Source organism: Pleurodeles waltl, chromosome 1_2, assembly GCF_031143425.1.
Source record: "Pleurodeles waltl isolate 20211129_DDA chromosome 1_2, aPleWal1.hap1.20221129, whole genome shotgun sequence".
Lineage (NCBI taxonomy): Eukaryota > Metazoa > Chordata > Amphibia > Caudata > Salamandridae > Pleurodeles > Pleurodeles waltl.
The window spans coordinates 407602703-407618294 of NC_090437.1; the positions used below are offsets into that span (position 1 = coordinate 407602703).

At 43.7% G+C, this 15592-nt stretch overlaps 1 protein-coding gene across 2 annotated transcripts in view; it reads right to left on the minus strand.

The window, feature by feature from the left end:
• Positions 1–3127: 3127 nt before the first annotated feature.
• JAK2 (Janus kinase 2) overlaps positions 3128–15592 on the minus strand; it is an 882548-nt gene continuing 870083 nt past the window's right edge. For both annotated transcript variants that reach the window (XM_069240320.1, XM_069240330.1), the window contains one exon: positions 3128–4579. In XM_069240320.1, coding sequence (XP_069096421.1) covers positions 4472–4579 — 108 coding nt within the window. In that variant the 3' untranslated portion in view covers positions 3128–4471. The remainder of the gene's footprint in view (positions 4580–15592) is intronic.

Consider the following 15592-nt stretch of genomic DNA (forward strand, 5'->3'; position numbering starts at 1 on the left):
GGATCCAGTATTGGTTTCACACCCATTCCTGTCACTAACTGGAAGGAGGCTGAAAGCACCAAAAATATTAAAAATGAAGTATGTCCCAGTAAAATGCCAAAATTGTGTTGAAAAATTTGGTTTTCTGATTCAAGTCTGCCTGTTCCTGAAAGCTGGGAAGATTGTGATTTTAGCACCGCAAACCCTTTGTTGGTGCCATTTCCAGGAAAAAAAACACAAGCCTTCTTCGGCAGCCCTTTTTTTCCCATTTTGTTTAAAAAAAAAAGAAATTTTTGTTGTATTTTGGCTAATTTCTTCGTCTCCTCCAGGGGAACCCACAAACTCTGGGTAGCTTTAGAATCCCTAGGATGTTGGAAAAAAAGGACACAAATTTGGCATGCATAGCTTATGTGGACAAAAAGTTATGAAGGCCTAAGCGCGAACTACCCCAAATAGCCAAAAAAGGGCTCAGCATGGGGGGGGGGGGGGGTTTTGAAGGCCCAGCAGCTAAGAGGTTAATCTTTTGCCCTTCCATTGCCTTTTAACCTTGTTAAACACATGGTAGTTCCCATGCCAGGCAACAACTTAGCCCAACAGCCAGAATAGATGGAATTAAGGGCTACATTCGAATCCCTCTGCAAACATATGTTTAAATTTAAATCTCAGTGTAAAGTTGTGTGATAATTATTGCACCCTCACAGTTTTCCCCTGATAAATACCAGAGATCAAACTTGCCGAAATTTATAAAGGGAAGAGGCTTGGGAAAAAGGCAAACCTTGCAGAATTCTGTGCGTTAAAAAACGATGCTGCATGTTATGCCTCGTGTTCTTGTTGAAAATATTGAATAGGAGGTGTTTACCACAAATGGAAAATACCACACCCTGGGGTAATGGTATTTACCATGTGGTAAATACCCCACCTAGTCTGACAAACTTGTAATGGGGGCCTTAGAGAAAGAACAGCGAGCCGCCAAGATCATTATCAACAACTTTATGCAGTAAATCAAAACCATTCAGCTAGCTCTGCCCAATCTCTAGATTGTGGGGGAATGGAGGTAGAACTATGTCCTGGGATGTCTGATCCTTGCTAAGTGGCAGTCAAAGTGGAAGAGACAGGGGTTCGGACCTGCTGAGCCTAACACTTCGGGTCCGGTCCCGGGCTATCAGGATGAGCTACTTTCCTTTTGTCTTGACCTTTAGCCTCCCCTAGTGCTCCACTCACTGGCATTTGTCCTGCCTCTAGTAGGACTCGGTAATCAATGTCCAAGAAAACTTTGCCGAGGCAACATCAAGGTGCAACAATGGGTATTCTCAAAAGTAGCAAACAGATCTACCACGAGTATGCCTCATTGGACAAAAATGGCCTATGTCACCAGAGGCATGACACTCATGGACAGCAAGATGGCACTGGCTGAGTTCATCCACTCAGAGTTTGGGAGAGACTACTACTTGTCTGACCATCAAAGAAATTGTGTGAGAGACCAGCCAATGACACAAGACAGAGAACCTCAAGACAGAGCACGGGAGAACACACCACCCTGCTAGTTGTAGTACCAGATGTGGTTCATGTTACAAAGGAACACCAACGTTGATTTGCATTGCTTTGTAAAAAAAAAAAAAGAAAAAAAAAGTAATGCAGCACCTTGCGCTGCCTTTAGCTAATATGAGTCAGGTAGGCATTCAATGGGTGGCACATTTGCGCTCCTGGGCATCTACCCATGGATTCTGATGCAAACCCGAATTACAAAGAGTTGTAGACATGGGTTTGTGCCCAAATAGTGCACCTGCCTGAGGGTGGAGTAATGAGGAGAAATATCTTCATTTCTATTTGTTATTTCCTCTTTACATGTATGCTGCATTCTGCAGCACACACAAAAACAGGAAAAAGCCTCCAAGGATATTTTTGTGCAGGAAATGACCCCTTCTTGCACAGAAACTATCCTGAACATAACGCAGACACCCTTGAACTGTGCCGAAAAGATGCATGCATTGGCGCTAGGTAGCCTGAAGTGCACCAGAGCAGGGAGAGCAGAACTGCACTATTGCTTTGAAAATATGGCGCAGTTCTGCTCTCTCCTTTTCATGCAACACAGTGTGTGAGATGTTGATAGGCATGTGACCATGGGTTTTGCAGGACCAGGGACTAAGCTAGCCACGGTGTTTGAGGATATTACATCCACATTCAACCTGGAAACGGTTAAAAAGGGGGCGGCATTAATTTCATCATCGAGCCACTCCCAGTTCTAGTGTCGAGAGTCAATGCGAATGACTGAACCCTCTCCTGGCGAAGGGGTCATAACTGATGATTTAAGAGGCAATATCTGTTGTTGGAATCCTGGGCAAGTGCGTGGTACTGGCTTTCTGTGGAATCGGCCCCGTAGGGACCTTTAATTCCAAATCTGTTTAACGTAGGAAATGTGCTGAAAGGCAGGGGAAGGCCACGCAGGGGAATGATAGCACAAACAATGGCACCCAATTTAAATTTTAGAACAGCAGCAACCGTTGAAGCATTGTTTTCCACACCAACATGCTGCAACAGGAATTACCACCTGCATTTAAGGAGGAAGCGCTGCATCTAACTTGCATAAAAGCACTATCCAGAAAGTATATTACCAACCTTGTATTTTTAAGTTAGGAACAACTACTTCTATTCTGTAAGAATTCCAGAGAGTGCTATCAAAATATACTTTTTTCCCCTATGTACCAACAAGAGATTATCCGTCACACGTGATTGTTATAAAGTTTTCTTTATTAAACTTTGATTTACAAAAAATACAATTATACGTTCATAGCTGTAGACGCTGGAACGGCAAAGCCATACGTTCTGCACAGAGTACTTTCTTTAATGCTAGCCTGATAGCAGAGTACGGAGAAGCAAAACGGTCTGTCATAATTGCGTCACACTAGGAAACACGTACATTTGGGTAGCTAGCTGTGAAAAGGTACTGTGAAGTCACGTTTGAAGCAATGCGGATAGAGAAATGGAAACTGTGGCAAACGAGACCAGAAAAATATTGTTGCAATATGATTTGTGAGCCTTGTGGCACAAAACATTTCCTCATACTGGCACAGTGCATCTCAAAAAAACGTGTGTAAGGTAGGAACCGCAAAACAAGCACTTTAGAACTTCAGTAATTAGAGGTACTCTCTCATAGTTCAAAAATATATATTTATTTGTAGTCACAAGTTTCTGCAATCATTTTCCTAACACGTTTTAATTTATTACAATGCCCTAGAAAAACTGGGCATGAAATGCCCATTTTACCACCACATTATGCTTTTAAAAAAGTAGTTCACAAGATTATTTTGCTTCACCCGCATCTCGGCATCCGACCCCTATGGGTAGCCGCAATAGGAAAATAAAGTGGACATTTTAAGTCCGTAGTCTTCCCTGAAGTCTTCCCTGTTATACTGCTCAACAGCATTCCACAGCTGAAACGGGAAAGTCACACCTGTTGTATTACTCTATGCTGCAGCACAAAGGTACTAACGGATTTAAAAGCCCAGCATGCGCGGGCAGGGCACGAAATTCGTTTTATTCACACGGCTAGCATCATGCCAAGGCGCCCGTCACCCTACCCCTATTAGAGGCTCTGAATGACTTGAGCGAAAAACTGGAAAACCCCTTCATATCTTATTAAATATAAGGTCTCCTTTGCACTTTGATAACATTTACTCTTTACAGGCACATGGAAAGGAAATGAAGAATCTGATTGTGCTATGCCTTTCAACGTCTGCTCTACTTCTAAATTCCTTGTTTTCGGCGTGACGGGGGAAGCAAGGTGTAGAGGAACAGTGTACATATGAAATTTAACATTTGATCCCTTCTCTTCAAAATATGTACAGTGCACGAAACAAGAAGCTAATTTTATACATCTGTTCATATTGCTGTTTGCTGGCTAGGGATGAATCTCAAACAGGCACACAGTTGTTTTTATATAAAAAAAGTCTATTTCTCTGAGTTTAATGCAACATCACGTCATATAGTATTTACAATGGGAAAATATATAAAGCTAAATTCAACACAAGCCCTTTTGAAAAACATAACAATACGTCAACCTATTTATACATTCACAGGGAAAATACTGTACAGATGTTTGCTGTATGTGGGTAGGAGCAACTTATGTACACGAGAATTTTTCTTTTTCTCTTTGCGTCCAAAATCCTTCCAAGTTTCATAAAGTCCTTCCTTCGTTGCCCAAATAAGGCAAATCATGGCGGCACATGAGTACATAAAGTGACACCTGTCTCTTTATAAAAAATATTTCCTCTTTCACATGTATTTTGCATGTCCTTGCAGTAGCAAATGTAGCCCATGTATAGCATACATGAAGAGTTTCAATTGCAAGGCGGAAAGCTTTCACGCAAGCCGACACTGCGTATTGTCCACTCCCTTTAAAACGTATTCTGGTACCAAATGTGGCCAAGGTTAACCCGCATTTGCAATTTGCTTTGTATGTATTCCACATGTCCTCATGATGGCTCCTTTCACTTCATCCTCCCAGGCTGTCCCTTGCATGATCGACCCTTTGTCCAAGATCATTAAAGGTGGGGCGTAAACTTACGTCATTGTTCCAGCACTCCATCATGATAGCATAAATCTGTGGGCGAAAGAAGATGAATTACTGGGAGGGATTCCTTTTGTTTAACATATGCACGAAACTCTCTTGAAGCAATTGAAAATCTGTCTTGAAACTAGTGAACCGCTTATTAAAGCAGTTTGTGCACTCAATGTCATCTCAATTACAGAAAAAAATACTAATTTGTGAGGGTACAGTCACAATTCAGTAGTACAGAATCAACATTGACAGTATTTTTCAAATAAGACTGGAAATTAAGTAAGTGGGAATCCCAAAACTATGGTGAAATCAATGCAATTGCAAATTCGTTCCTAATGGTAAATTTGTCGGCATACCTAAATTATTGTATTTATAAAGGTAGGTGAGTGCCTAAACTAATTTATTTGTAGGAATTCAGATAACCTGTGCAGAGAGTTTACCATTCAGCAAAAGCTCACCAATTTAAGGTTACGTTTAAGTGTATTTCCAGGGTTGGAAAGGGGGAGTCAAAGAACCAATATTTCGTGGAAGTATTTCCATATGGCGATCACAAATTAAATGCAAAAATATCAGGTATGTCTCATTTAATGCAAATATAACTTTTCCTTCTTTATTTCTAATTTAAACTAATGCATGTACTCTTGGAATTGCCAACAAGTTTAGATTCCCTAGTGTGCTCCTGGAATTTCTTTCCAAATCCCATTAAAGGTGAGAATTTGCTCTAAACACAGGTGTAGTCCTACTATAACAAATTTTGGATTTTCCAAGCTGGCTGTAGATGCTTACGTTTTGTTTGGTCTTTTCACAGTGCTTCCACTCTGGGGAACACTGTCTATTGGCCTACCGCTGCATGCATGTATCTACATTACAAACAGCAGAGCAACATACCTCGGGAATAATAAAGAACATGAGTTTTGGCTTTAAGTAAAGTTTACTGTCCAGTACGCACAAGACAGAGAGGTCTGCCAGAGATTGGCCTCTCCACAAATTGGCTTTGTGGTGCAGGTCAACACATTTTGCTGCATTGTTTGACCCTGCAGCGTCCACAAGTGGGCATTTAGTCTTGTAAAAACTACTTGCCACACCCCCATGCCTATAAACGACCTATGAAAATAGGAAGTGATAAGCCAACGCCAACTTTCTGAGTGAGTTGACTTGAACCTTTTCTAGTCACTACTCAGTGGTCCTCTATGTCAGTGCAATTCTAATCAATGAAACAAGGCCCCATGTGCTTACAAATCACAATATATCATAAAGCATACACTGAGATTCCCAGTAGAAATAGCAACACCTAATGTAATATTACCAAGGACCATTTTCAGGTGCAAACCATCCAAATAGCACTGCTGTAGCTATGCACCTAAACAACTGGTTAGTATGTTCAGTCACTGATGTGCTTTAGGCACAGGCAAAGTGGGCCACTTCCCAGGGCCCCCACTCTTGAAAGATCCCATGGAAGAGTGACCTTTCTATCCATCTCTGTTCTGCATACGTCTGGATCTAATTTCTTAACGCAAAATTCAGGCCCATATTTATATTTTTTGACGCACAACTGTGCTAACGCCATTCCAACGCGCCATGCGGGCGCCTTATTTATGGAATGACATTAGCCGCCGCTGCGGACTGGTGTGCGTAAAAAAAAAATTACTCACACCAGGCAGTGCCGGCGTATGGGAAAATGGGGGTTGTGCGTCAAAAAATGGGGCAAGTCAGGTCTGAGGCAAAATTCAGGCCTCAAACCGGATTTGCGCCATTTTTTTTGACGCCCAACCTCCATTGACATGACTCCTGTCTTAGCAAAGACAGGAGTCATGCCCCCTTGCCCAATGGCCATGCCCAGGGGACTTATGTCCCCTGGGCATGGTCATTGGGCATAGTGGCATGTAGGGGGGCCCAAATCAGGCCCCCCTATGACACAAAAAAAATCGGAAAAAAATACTTACCCGAACTTACCTTTACTTCCCTGGGATGGGTCCCTCCATCCTTGGGTGTCCTCCTGGGGTGGGCAAGGGTGGCAGGGGGTGTCCCTGGGGGCAGGGGAGGGCACCTCTGGGCTCCTTCCGAGCCCACAGGTCCCTTAACGCCTGCCCTGACCCAGGTGTTAACAAACGACGCACAGCCTGATGGGCGCCGTTTTTTAAGGCCCACCCCCCTCCTGTGCGTGAAAATGACGTCAGAGTACAAATATGGGGCCCAGGCCTTAAACTCATTTTTTGGAAGGGAACGCCTACCTTGCATATAATTAACGCAAGGCTGGTTCCCCCTTCCAAAAAATAACGCACATGGTGGAATTTTGACACCCGTGGGGTCGGACGTCAAAGTATAAATATGGGGCAGGGTTTGCGCCGATTGTGCGTCAAAATATTTGATGCACATTCGGCGCAATCAGAGTATAAATATGCCCCTCAATGTTGTTTGGCATCACAGGACTTGAATTAGCTAAAAATGGGTAATAACTTCGAAGTTGTTCTAAACTGAGGCTCACAAAATATTCCTCGCCCGGAGGCCCCAAAATCCTTAAGATGACTCTGGCTTATTGTGGTGTGTGCGTAGGCTTGTCCTAAAGAGCGAAACATATTGAACACTGCCTTTTGCATGAAAGACGTTCTAGCTCTCTGAAGAACTGATGGATAGCATGCTTCTAAATGCCCTCTAAACACTATTTACATGCTTCCACATAGTGGTCTCCATTACCTGTATCTGTTCCATCCGTGGAGCCCCGTCACCCACTAAACCTCCTCAACTATGGGGCTATCAAATAGGGAGTTATGAGTCTCAATCTATACTCCCTTTTGATAACCAGAATCTTAACTAGCATAAACTCTCCTGTGACATGGTTCAACCCAGAACCTTTAGCCTGCTGTGTAAGAAGAGAGGCAATAACCTGTCTTCCTGGATTTCACCTATATCAACAAATCCATATGGTAAATCTCTCCTATTCCAACGTGATTTTAGGGTACTGTTGCTCAAGGGATTAGATTTGTAAACTCAGCACTCCAGGGTATGATGTCATGCAGCTATGAAACTCTTGCTTTCGTACACTAGGCTAAAATGGGAGACCATACCTCAATGTCGTAAGAACCTTCTAAAAAGTTAAATATCGTCCACACCACTGTATCAACTGACAAGCGATCTTCCCCTTTCTGTCAAGTACACACAACCACTCCTGTCTCTTTAATTCTATTAATCCCCAAATTCAGGCCCAGATTTACTAACACTTTGCAGCACGTTTGCATCACTTTTGAGACGCAAACATGCGTTAAGAGTGTAAGTGAGATTTACTATTCAATAGAAATTAGGATTTGCGTTGGATAGTATCCCAAAGTAATGCAAAGTTGCACTATGCACTGTTTTTAGTTAATTTTGCTTCAAGGGGGTGTTTCATGGTCAGAGTATGGGTGTTCCTATGCAAACCTTTCAGCCTTCAAAGGTATGACCTACACATGGTTCCCCCTTCATGATACTGTATGCTGATTATGCCTTGTGTATTGAACATGGCCCTTTCCTGGACTTGGTCAACCTATCTAGTTACCTTTCCCCAGCCACTGTATTTCCTGCTTCCAGACCCCAGTCTATATAACTATGTGTTTTCAACCTCCATCCCACCTAGTGTCTGTCAGTGACAGTTCTTCCATGGTTTATATTTTCTCATCTCCCTTCTGGTCTCTGTTGCTATCTCCGGCCCCTACTCTTTGACACCAGCTTTTGTAACCCCTTAGCACTAATGTTTTAACGGTCCCTGCCGACCACCCAGAGACTTTGCACCATACACACATTAACTACCTTTTGGTTTTGAAACACATAGTAGCCCACTTCCCTGTTTTTAACAGCTAAGACTAACATCTTGTTCCAGGTCACTATTGTACGTGTGACACATCTTTTGTTCTCCTCACCTCATCTCCGTAACACTCAAATTCCTCTCCAAGTCTGTATAATTGCTTCTCTCCAACTTGCTACCTGTATCTGTGTTTGTCCTTTTGTAGTCTGAATCTTCCTTTATCCCCATCTCACACTTGGTCTCAGTTGATATATGCCTTTTCTTGGAAATCTGCCTCTTCTGTGTGGTCACATCATATTTTTCTGATAATATAATATAATACACTTTTCCTCCTGCTAGTTTTGGCACAGAGAAGGAGTCCTAAAAATCAGGAGCAAAAGTCCTCACACACCACATTCGGTGTCATGCTTCATCATCGGACAGCTCCTCGTCAGGCCGGCGCTGCAATGCCTGACGGGCACCCCCGAAGGGGGGCTCTTTGCCGGACATCTTTTTGTTAACAATGATGCCGTGGAACCAAGTATGGGTCCGAGAAAGAGGCTGTTGAGCTGCATATATCACTTAGACAAAATTGAAAGGGAGGGGACAGAATGCTGGAACAATTGTGGTTCATCTGCTGACTGGTTGTTGATGCTTTTGTCCTACTAGGCGTTTATCGTCTAGGTTTGTTGTCAGTATTGTACCTGCATCAAACTGGATTTTAGTGTTAGATGTGGGGCACTATTAAGTACCAGAGTGCACTCTCCTATACTCCCAGAACTCTCAGAGCCAAGCTTAGTGTGGTCAAAGACTTTTGTTGTTTTGAAAATGCCCTGATGTAGAAGTTACTTATCTTCGGTAACAATATACTTGGTAGAGACATATTCTAGTTGCAGATTCCTTATCTTAGAATTTCCCCAGGTGTCATACTGGATCCGGAGATTTTTCTATGAGCAATACCCTTGCTCGTCGTTAGGTGGCGTTGTAGTCACAGTGATGACGTTGGGAGTAGTACATAGACGTCGCCTCAGTGCAGTGACGTCAGTTTCTTTTCATGACTTTCCACGCCAAAGTGCAGAGCCGCGAAGAACACTGAAATTGGTGTGCCAGAGCTAAGGCCCTGAATGGGGAAGCTCTGTCCCTAGAAATCATTTCCCAAGCAGGGAGGATAAGTGGGTAGGTAAGGAACCTTAAACTAGGATATGTCTCTACCAGATATATTGTTACCAAAGGTAAGTAACTTGTGCATCTGATAGGGACTTTTAGTTGCAGATTCCTTACCTTAGAATAGATACCTAAGAAATGCCTTCCTCGGAGGTGGGCTGCGAACCAAGATCAGACTAGAAAGTCCTGCAGGCCCAAACTACTAAAGTAGCCGTCCCTACGGCCCTGACTGTCCAGGCAGTAATGTTTAGTAAACATGTGCAGGAATGTCCATGTTGCTGCCTGGCAGATATCCAGGGCAGTAACTCTGTGTGCTAATGCTATGGAAGCAGCAGTTGCTCTGATGGAATGAGCGCGTAAACCCTCAGGGGGTTGCTTCTTTGCCAAAACGTAACACATCTTGATGCAAAGGAGGACCCATCGCAAGATGGTCTGTTTCTGCACCGCCTTCCCTTTGTTCGCACCCATATATCCAATGAAGAGTTAATCGGCCACCCGGAAATCTTTAGTACGATTGAGATAGAACGCCAATGCTCTTTTTGGATCCAGGCGGTGGAGTCTCTCCTCCTCATGAGACGGATGCGGGGGTGCATAAAAAAAAGGTAACGTGATGGACTGCCCTACATAAAAAGGTGTAACGACTTTGGGAAGGAAGGGAGCCTTAGTGCTTAACACAACTTTTTCAGGGTGCACAGACAAAAACGGGGGCTCTGTCAGGATGTGTGGGGCCTTTGCGAGTTGTTACAAAATACTTGTTAAACATGAATTATCCATGAGGATAAAGCCTAATGATACAGTCTTTTATCTATATTCCCTCCCCTTTTTAGGATTCATCATTCTTTTATTTCTCCTCAATATGTTTCTAATCTTCTTTTTGTGTTTATTTTTTGTCCTTGGGAGTCATTTTCCACTAAGTCCCTTCTTTGTGCCCCTTTTATTAAATGTGGTCAGTAACAGTAAACTTATATTGTGACTAAATTGGACCGCAAAGTAAATTCTGACAATACGAGGTAGGCGCTAAGCATTGTTAATTTTAAGAACTGGTAGGTAATTATCCTCTTGCCCAGATCAGAGAGCACTACCCTATGAACGCCTTTGAATTAGGGAGCCATCTTCAGTCCCCTTATTTAACTTAATCCGAATCACTGATCCTGATTATTGAACCTGCCAAAACACTAAGAATGTGGAAAAGCCTGCTGGCCATGTGGATCCACGCTTCTCCTAGTACCTTAGTACCACCATCTTAAAGTGCTATGAAATGATGTCACTACTTACTGTAGTAGTTTGTTTACACTGTTTAGTAAGTCAGAAGGTAAGTCATGCTTCAGACTGTTGTGAATGTTCTAAGGAGAAACGGTTAATATCTGAAGCTGGCTGGATCTTGTTGGTGGCTTACTACTTTGATGTTCACAAAAGATCTCAAGAAACATTATATTAGATTGTCCAGTGACATCATTACACATACATCCTAAGTGGAAAGGCATGGCGCATCTGAACAGAAATGACAGAGCTCTTGAGGACAACCAGGTGTTAACTAGCTGCGTCTCCACCACTAAGAATGTGGCAAACAATATTGGCAGATGGCAAGATAAGGAGGAGCAATCCCCCTTACTCACACACACACACACACTCTGCACTTGTATAAGGGAGCTCCACCATTTTTGTATTGAGACATACTTCTGTTTAGTGAAAATCATGCATAGTTACTAATATTAGTAGAGTTTAAATACTGACCACATCACACAAGATTACATTAAGCCACCACACACCTGATTACATGCAGTGATCAACTCAGTGCATCAGAAACGGTTCCCAGCATTAATGTAAAAAATAGCTTTTCAATGTGGAATGATTCTACATGAGAAATACATACCAGCAGTAGATTAGCTGCAACACCCTTGGCACCAAGTTAATGTCAGTATTACGTCTTCCCAAATATCAGCTCATGAGTTCTGAAAATACACACTTTTCCTCTCAAATACACACTTCTCAAACAAGCCAAAATGTCTAACCTATTAGGCTGGGCTGCACACAGGAGAGCTACTTATGGGTAGTTGGAGAGCTACCAGTAGCTCACGAGCTACTTATTGGAGAAGCCTAACTGATATTAACCGACTTACCAACACATCAGGACTTGCTCTGTCTGGGCCCTCCCTGCTCTGTGAAGCCCAACAATTACCACCATCTATTCTACTAACTCAGGCCATAGAGTTTCAACAGATCTTGGAGGTACCAGTTTGACTTTCACTGAAATTGCTCTAGATTTATTGCAGGAGGATTCAAAGGAACCATGAGCTTAAAATGCTGGGTGTACGAATCAAAAGCCCCAGTGAATGCACCAAAGCTCTAGTATCTCGAAAGCATTCCATTTTCTCCCAGAAGAAGAGGGATCCTTTAAGTGCATGTTCAGTGAATCCTGCACATCACGACAGCACGCAGTAGACCTCACCAAGGCATGCATAAGGACCACACTGTCACTGACCACTGCACTAAGGCAGTCTGTAGTATTCAAATCTATGTGTATAACCTATTTGAATGTGTCTTGTCAATCATATATTTTCTGGGCCACAGAGGCCCTCAGATCTTTAAGGATTACCAACAAGATCTCACTGGCTATGTCCCAGAGAGGACGGGTGTAATAACTCAACAGGCAGACCGATGTTGTGGTCTGTCAAAGTAAACTAGGTGAATGTAAGCTTGCTAAAGGTGTCAGTCCTCTTAGATTCCATATCAGGAGAAATGGTGGGTAATAAATTGAGATGCACTCTACTGATTGAGGCATGCACATTAGGGCTCTCTGGAGTGGGACACTTGCTGGGGAAATCCTGGTCACCACACACTGGTCTATAAGGTCTGGCAATCTGCCCGTTCACATGGAGGCAAAAAATGGTTTTGATTAGGAAGCCAGAGTATCATTGAAAGGAAGCAAGGGCTTTTGATATTACTGATCCAGGCCGTAGGATTCCCACCAAACAATAGTTTTAGCCTCAATCAAGGACAGCTCTAGCTCAAGTACCACAAACTCTCTCAAACCACTACTGCCAATGAGGCACTCTCTTTCCCTGGTGGCCCATGTAGCAAACAAAAATCTGTCTTGTAGGAGTAGTCAAGTCCACTGGTGTTTTATAAATAAAGGTACAACGCATCATCAGACTACTGAGGGAAGAGCAAGTCCACAACATCCTGGAATGTACCCTAATCGGACACAGGATCAGAACCAAAAAGATAATGGAGCTTCTGTTAGCTGTAATATGGTAGAGGCACAGGATTAGAGTCTGGCTGCATAATGACAGGTTCTGTTTTTTGCAGTTTCAAAGCAAGACATCGGCTGTAGGAAAATGGCTCTCTGTTGCAATTACCCCCCACGTTTTGCCTGATATTGGTGCTGACTTGACTGAGAAGTGTGCTGGGACCCTGATAACCAGGCCCCAGCACCAGTATCCTTTCACTAAAAATGTACCATTGTTTCCACAATTGGCACACCCTGGCACACAGATAAGTCCCTTGTAAAAGGTCCCAGTGTTACCAAGGGCCCTGTGACCAGGGAAGGTCCCTAAGGGCTGCAGCATGGTTTGTGCCGCCCTAAGAGACCCTTCACTTAACACATGCATACTGCCATTACAGATTGTGTGTGTTGGTGGGGAGAAAAAGACAAAGTCGACATGGCATCCCCGCAGGATGCCATGCCCACAAAATATTGCCTGTGGCATAGGTAAGTCACCCCTCTAGCAGGCATTACAGCCCTAAGGCAGGGTGCACTACACCACAGGTGAAGGCATAGCTGCATGAGCAATATGACTCTACAGTGTCTATTCTTAGACATTATAAGTACAGGGTGGCCATATTAAGTATATGGTCTGGGAGTTTGTCAAAACGAAATCCACAGCTCCATAATGGCTACACTGAATACTGGGAAGACTACCAGGAAGACTCCTAGGCGACTGTGACCTCGTGAGTAGCCCGAGACGACCCCCTGGTCCCCCACAGCGACGCATGCAGAGAGAATCCAGAGGCTCCCCCTTACAGCGTCTGCCTGTAATAAGGAACCCGACGCCTGGACCAAGCACTGCACCCGCAGCCCCCAGGACCAGAAGGAACTGAACCTCAGTGCAGGAGTGACCCCCAGACGACCCTCTGCCTAGCCCAGTTGGTGGCTGGCCCGAGAAGCCCCCCCCTGTGCCCTGCCTGCACCGCTAGAGTGACCCCTGGGTCCCTCCATTAAATCCTATACAAAACCCGACGCCTGCTTTGCAAACTGCACCCAGATGCCCCTGTGCCGCTGAGGGTGTGTTTTGTGTGCCTACTTGTGTACCCCCCAGTGCTCTACAAAACCCTCCTGGTTTGCCCTCAGGAGACCCAGGTACTTACCTGTAGGCTGACTGGAACCGGAGCACCCCTGTTCTTCATAGGCGCTTATGTGCTTTGGGCACCTCTTTGACCTCTGCACCTGACCGGACCTGAGCTGCTGGTGTGGTAACTTTGGGGTTGCCTTGAACCCCCAACGGTGGGCTGTCTATGCCCAGGAACTTAGACTAGTAAGTGTCTTACTTACCTGACAAACTAACCATTACTTACCTCCCCCAGGAACTGTTGATTTGATTTTTGCACAGTGTCCACTTTTAAAATAGCTTATTGCCATTTTTACTAAAACTGTGATTGCTATTGCTCTAATTCAAAGTTCCTAACTTACCTGTGTGGAGTACCTTGCATTTTATGTATTTACTTCAAATCTTGAACTTGTGGTTCTAAAAATAAATTAAGAAAATATATTTTTTTATAGAAAAACGACTGGCCTGGAGTTAAGTCTGCGTGTGTGTTCCTCATTTATTGCCTGTGTGTGTACAACAAATGCTTAACACTACCCTCTGATAAGCCTACTGCTTGACCACACCACCACAAAAAAGAGCATTAGAATTATCTAATTTTGCCACTATCTTACCTCTAAGGGAAACCCTTGGACTCTGTACACATTATCTCTTACTTTGAGATAGTATATACAGAGCCAACTTCCTACATCGGCTGAGTGAGAACTGACAGGTTTGGGATCTGACATAGGCAGTCGTAACAAAGTCATTTCCAGCAGCACTGGCACCAGTGTTGGGAACTGCTATCAGTGGGCTGCTTTGAAAGTCTACACTGGTGTTAGTATGGGCTCTGCAGTTGGCCTCAAGTTGGTAGGTGGTGCCCGGAAAGGACTAATGTCCTGCAGTTCCTATGGGCTCAAAAGTGTACCAGAGAGACACAGAAGCCTCACTGAAGGCCTCAATCTACTGCAAGATCGAGGACCCGCTAGTAAACTCGGTGTGCATTGCAATCAGTTGAGCAATTGGCTCAGTGACCGGCAACCTTCATGGAGTGCAACTTTGATCTTGACACCCTCACATCTTCTCCTTTGCATCAGATTGTCATGATGGGGACAGGTCATGCATCTCTTTTTTATGCTTGTGTTTGGACTTACTATAGACTTCAAGCAGTAGGTAGAATGACCACTGCAAAAGCCCCAAGATCAGGACAGAGTCCTGGCTTGCGACATGCAGTGGAACCTAAAAAAAGGCTGCAACTGCTTCCTGTGCTCTGGAGCGCACTGCTTTGCCTCCCCATCTTTATTTGCCTTTGGATGCATGAGGGCACTCATCACACAGCTAAGAAATGTATCCTGAGGCACCAAAGACATTCCTCGGGTGGACCTGTGACCAGCATCTGCTTCCTGCAGTTGTGGAACAGCTTAAATCCTGTTGTTTTTGGTAGTGATATAGTTCCATAGCGTACTGCATGAAGTTTGAAAGTGGTCAGAAAAACGAAAGGCACAGAAAAGTAAGTAACTGAAGTCAGCCAAAAGCCAGAATAACAATATGTAGTTAGAAGAATCTTTCAGAAACTAGATTTGGATCAGGCCACACATTAAAGCTATGCTTTAGAACCATAGCATGTATGGATCCATTTTTAGCAGATATTAGCTGGTTAATACAGTGGCTATGAAAATAGATTGCTAACAAACATTTCCAAGTCAAATGCTTATGAGTCCTATAGTCACTTTTAGTCAGACCATACTGATTTTATCTTTGTGTTCCTTCCAGCCAGAAACAAAAGATGCTCTCATGATTGTTGATGGGCGCACGACCTGCTTATATCAC